General features: G+C 37.3%; 1 protein-coding gene across 1 annotated transcript; it reads right to left on the bottom strand.

The window, feature by feature from the left end:
• Window positions 1–3,077: 3,077 nt before the first annotated feature.
• Window positions 3,078–3,874, bottom strand: LOC132140067 (gastrula zinc finger protein XlCGF57.1-like). The gene has a single exon (XM_059548866.1). The coding sequence runs from the start codon at window positions 3,833–3,835 to the stop codon at window positions 3,353–3,355; it is 483 nt and encodes a 160-aa protein (XP_059404849.1). The 5' UTR covers window positions 3,836–3,874; the 3' UTR covers window positions 3,078–3,352.
• Window positions 3,875–6,000: the final 2,126 nt, after the last annotated feature.

The following is a 6,000-nucleotide window of genomic DNA, read 5'->3' as shown; positions in this document are numbered from 1 at the left end:
TATTTTGCACAGACTGCACGTTGTTCAAGCTATCACACTGTAAACTATCTAACGTTGTTACGTGTTGTTCTGTTTTCTTCAGAAATGTAATCAAGTAAAAGTACAAGAAGTTTAAAGGTTTTTAATTTTACATAAGTGATGAGCACATAATTCATAGTTTCAAGTATTTTAAACACCTGGACATGCTGCAAAAACAATGCTTTCCTGTAGAGCTTGACATTTTAATAAGAATCAAATAAGAATGAAAACCTACCCGTTTGTTCCTCAATATCTCCATTTTGACTCTAAGTGTTTCTTCAATCTTCACACTCCTCTTTAATAAACGCCATCTTTATAACAGTGTGTGGATCTCAGGAGTTTTTCTGTGTGTTTGGACAATCTGTCATGTTTAAGATGAGAATAATTAAAGAAATATCTGACTCCGAGTGATAATTAATGGCATTAAATGACAAGCCTACAGTTTCACAGTCTGAGCGGTTTCAACTGAATTAAACTTAAACTGATCTTAAAATAACGTTATATCAGTGCCTTTGTTTTGTCTCAAGATGTACTCCATCATGGATTTGTAAAAGTTGTCATTATTAAAAGCGTTTGTGTTTAAACTGTTTTGTCCAGCATGCGTTACTGAATCGAGCAATTTGAAACAGAGAATCGTTTTGTGAATCAAATGATTCAATTGACTCGGAATTCGTGTTCATGATAAACTGAATCTTGATTCTGTTTCTCGTGTGTGAACGCGCTTTACTCGCTCAAAACAACATGCACAGACGCTATATAGATAACAAGCTGTAACGTTAGTCAATATTAATAAATTAACCTTAAATTGCTTAAATTGTAAAAACTATAAAACTCTATTGTTTGCATTCATGTACTGTAAATGTTTTAAAACACACTCTTTTCTTCAGCCGAATCACAGCAGAGTGCGATGCTGCCTTCTGACGTCAAGACGCCATACCAAAATAAAAGTCCGGTTCACACGCCAAACATTTCAAGATTCAAGATTTTGTCACTTACAACTGATATAACATACAGCAAGCAGTGAAATATAGGTATTTTTAGACTGTGTAAAAAAGAGAAAATTAAATTCAAATAATGAAAAATATATGAAGAGAATTTAATACAAATATATGAAATAAATATACAGAAAAATAATAAGAAAAGAATAAGAATATTAAATACAAATAATGGAATATACACAATATATTAAACTACTACACAGATTATGTGCACAGATGTAAACAATGTGCAGTGAGGATGCGTTTCATAGTTAGGTTATCTTAAAGTGCAGGTGTGCAGAGTTATTGGGTAATCCTACACTACCAGAGTCTGTAAAGTGCAGTGTGCAGAGAGTTATTGGGTAACTCTACACTACCAGAGTCTTTTATCCAAAGCAATTTACAGTGCATTCAGGCTAACAGATTTTACCTAACATTTCTTCCCTGGGAATCAAACTCACAACCTTGCGCTGCTAACGCAATGCTCTACCACTTGAGGCACAGGAACACTATATTGTTAAATTGAATTGTTGAATAATTTTTGGCGCACTAAAAGTAATCTCATAGCTGTAGCATCTGCTTTGGATCATGTAAGATCGTTTGGGCTTTATGTTGTATGGATTCCTTTAGCCTTTAGACATTTTCATATTAATTAAAGAATCTGGCCCCATGGTATGCATTTAAATAAGTGCTTAATGGCAATGTTTACCTCCATTATCTGGAAGATACTGAACAGAGCAACTTTCGGGTATCCCCATCCGACTCCAAACACATTCTGAGATAATTAGCCCTCAATGCCAGACACCAAAAGGGCCTGTCTAACCAGCCCACTCACATTCTCACAATACACAACACACACGTTTATTCATTTAGACTTTAATTAATCAGTTACAAATGTATCTGGTATGTGCATGTATTGTTTGTATGTTTCACTATTGTAGGAGCCTAGTTACAAATCTTTGTTTATATTATTTAGAGTATCAATGCTTCTATTCAGGTATATGAGTGTATCTCTGCTTTAAGATCTTCTACATGTTTCGTCCTTGGTATCAAAATTATCTGCTTTTTATTCCATAGTCTGGGTAAAACTAAACAAGTTAATCACGCCAGTCATAAAACATGCAAATAAGGTGTCACTGGGACAAAGAAACACTTTCCAGCTGAAACTATATGCCTTGTTACTGGTCAATTCAACCAAAAGGGAAACCAGATAAAACCTCTCCCACACCCAAAAAGTGGGCTTCTCTTAACTTGTGATTCCCTGGAGACACCCATCACCTTGGAAACCTCATGACTCCCCTTTTGGGGAAGTCCAATCTTCTGGCAGTTTTCAGCAACTTTGTTGATTCACTTCGGAGCAGTCACTCCTAACAGGATTCAACAGGAATCTACATATTATACATGCACCGGGACACTTTACTCAGGAACTACAGAACCAATGCAAGTAACATCCATATCTATTCACACTTGGTTGTCTGTCTTTGCCGCTCACAGGACGAGGTCACTTCTGGGCCCGGGAAGATTTCAGTTGCTTTGCTGTCTATGGAGGATCAGAAAGCTCTTGGATTTCATCTAAAACGTCTTAATATGTGTTCTGAAGATGAACAAAGGTCTTGGGGGTTTATAATGACATTAAGGTGAGTAATTAATTTTTGGGTCAACTATCCCTTTAATGTTACACATGATGTGGACTCGACCATAATAAAATTCCTGAGTCTTCCATGTCTTATCCATTGTTAATAATTGGCCTAAAGCTCAGACTTGAGTCCAAGTCCAAGATCAAGTACCCAACTCTAACGGTGCCACACAGCACCTTCTCAATACAGAATCCTGCTAAATATACACCAGAGTCTCCTGGTTTTCACATCTGAGCTTCCTACACATCATAATGTTATTACATGATTCCTGTCCTCATTCCACACTGATGACATAAAACGGTTCTCTCAAATGAATCCTTGTGTGTTGATCAGTGAAACGCAGTGAAATTTTCTCATGTGCCTGCTAAGGTTTCCTTTTTGAGTAAAATATTTTCCACACTGTTGGCAGGTGAAGGAACTCTCTCTAGTGTGAACTCTCATGTGGGATTTAAGGCTTTCATGTAGTTCGAAACTCTCTCCACACTGAGGGCATGGATTTTGATAAGCTTTTCCTCCAGTGTGAATTCTCATGTGCCTCGTAAGGAATCCTTTTTTAATGAAGCTTTTTCCACACTGTTGGCAGATAAAACGTCTCTCTCCAGTGTGAACTTTCATGTGCACTTTAAGGTATCCATGTTGATAAAAACTCTTTCCACACTCAGAGCAAGTGTAAGGCTTGTCTCCAGTGTGAATTCTCATGTGCCTGTTAAGGTTTACTTTTTAAGTAAAACTCTTTCCGCACTGTTGGCAGGGGAAAGGGCTCTCTCCAGTGTGAACTCTCATGTGGTCATTAAGATTTCCTTTTCTATTGAATATTTTTCCACACTGTTGGCAGGTGAAAGACTTCTCTCCAGTGTGAATTCTCATGTGCCTGTACAGGTTTCCTTCATGAGTGAAACTGACTCCACACTGTTTGCAGGAGTAAGGCTTCTCTCCAGTGTGAACTCTCATGTGCACTTTAAGGTTTCCAAGTTGATCAAAACTCTTTCCACACTCAGGGCAGATGTGAGGCTTATTTCCAGTGTGTATTGTCATGTGCCTGTTAAGGTTTACTTTTTGAGTAAAACTCTTTCCACACTTTTTACAGGTGTAAGGCTTCTCCCCAGTGTGAACTGTCATGTGGTCAGTAAGATCTCCTTTTCTATTGAAACTTTTTCCACACTCAGGACAGTTGTAAGGCTTTCCTCCAGTGTGAACGCTCATGTGGACTTTAAGGTTTCCATGTTCATTGAAACTCTTTTCAGAGTGAAATGGGGTGAAATAACTCAGTTCCTGTTTTATGAGCTGTTTTCTGTGAGAAAGTCTCTTTAATCTGTGGCCAACTGAAAGATTCTTCTACAGTTTTAAACCTGCAGGAGAATCTGAGGACTTGCAATGAAATTTTTGAGGATGATGATACACGTACTGCAGATACATTACATATACATGTAGCAATGCATTTTTCCTCAACTATGTGTCTTGTATATGGATTTAACATCTAAACTAAGATAAACTAAGTTTGGTTCTACACCAGAAACACAAACTATCTTGAAAATGTATGTAATTATTAAATGTATGTGCTTACCCACTTTAAATCATTAATGCTTGTAATAACATACGACTGTAATTTATAGATGATTATGATTCTATAATAAGAAGACACATGTATTCTTTATATATTTCATAACACTACTAGGGTTGTGTCGATAGACGATAGTATTGTGTATCGCTGATAGTCAGAGATAGACATAAGCAGATTTCTCTGTCGATAATCAAGACAATATTAGGTTCATTCTCCTGTATAATGTATTCAATTATAATAATAAATATTTTTTATTTTTATTAGGCGGCCTAATATAATTCGGCTTATCAAATTGCCCAGCTATTTCACTTCAGCACCGTATTTCTCTCACACACACACACAGACAGTGAACGTGCGCAAGTAAGGATTAGAGCCTGTAGTCACTGAAGAAGTTGTACCGCTTTGACTCGGATAACTCCGAAATGAAATGAAAGAGACAGAAAATGAGGAGTTGGTGTCCCACACATTTATGGCAAAGCGCTCTTCTCAAACATGAGAGATTAACTCTTTCTTGGCGTTACAAATATAGTAAAGACAAAATAAGACAAATGAGAAGACAATTCTGAATAAAGTCATAGTTTTTGCTATTTTTGGACCAAAATGTATTTTCGATGCTTCAACATATTCTAACTGACCCTCTGATGTCACATGGACTACTTTGAAGATGTTTTTCTTACCTTTCTGGACATGGACAGTAGACCGTACACACAGCTTCAATGGAGGGACTGAGAGCTCTCGGACTAAATCTAAAATATCTTAAACTGTGTTCAGAAGATGAACGGAGGTCTTAAGGGTTTGGAACGACATGAGGGTGAGTTATTCATGACATAATTTTCATTTTTGGGTGAACCAACCCTTTAACTTTCTTCAGAGTGATTGATTTATGATGAATCTGAAACCAAAGGATTCTTTAAATTGATCTTTTTTTGATATGTTCATATCAGACTATAAAAGGAAAGTGCAGCCTGATGTATGTCAATGTTCTTCTTCCTGTGGGTTTTTTAGGATCTAGAGTGTCTCTCTATCTGGTGGGAGAGCTTCTAGGATACAGGGGTTTTGGCAAGGTGCATGATATTTGATGATAGAATTAGGGTAAAGCACTTTTATTGACTTGGACCGACATTTTGCACTAGATGTAGAGATGTGTGTCCACTGTCTTGGTTTAAACAGATGGTAAAGCTTGGTAAAATAAACTTTGCTTTTGCCATTCACAGGTTGTCATGAAGTACATCCACAAGCACAACACTGACCACTGTCTTGACATTGTGAGTTGACAAATCTAAGGATACTTTTTTTTCAGAGTAATTATTGCTGTGCTGTAAATACTTGTAGCTAACTGACATAAATCAGAAATTACACAACAAAGACATAAGTGCAAATATAAATACAACGATGTCCATCATTCTACACATCTTCTGAGTGAGGGGTTGCTAAAAGCCAACTGTTTGTTTTTTGCTAGGCTGGTCATCCCAAACCAGTCATTGCAGAAGTGTTACTTAGGGTGCAAGAACCTCCATTGTCCCCCAACATCATCAAACTACACAACTGGATTGAGAAGAAGAGGAGCTTCATGCTCATTATGGAGAACCCTCAACCATGCAGTACCTTACATCAGTACATCACTTATTCAGAAGACATGAATGAAGGAAACTCACTGGTTAATCTGTCAGTTAGTCCAAGCTGTGCAACACTGCGTTGACCATGGAGTCTTCTATGGTGATATCCACATGGAGAACATCCTGGTGACTGACCACAGTTTGGTGTTCAAACTAATTGACTTCGGTTGTGCTCATCCAATCAGCATCAC

This window comes from Carassius carassius, chromosome 1 (genome assembly GCF_963082965.1).
Source record: "Carassius carassius chromosome 1, fCarCar2.1, whole genome shotgun sequence".
Taxonomy (NCBI): Eukaryota; Metazoa; Chordata; class Actinopteri; order Cypriniformes; family Cyprinidae; genus Carassius; species Carassius carassius.
This window is presented reverse-complemented; position numbering and strand designations above follow the sequence as displayed.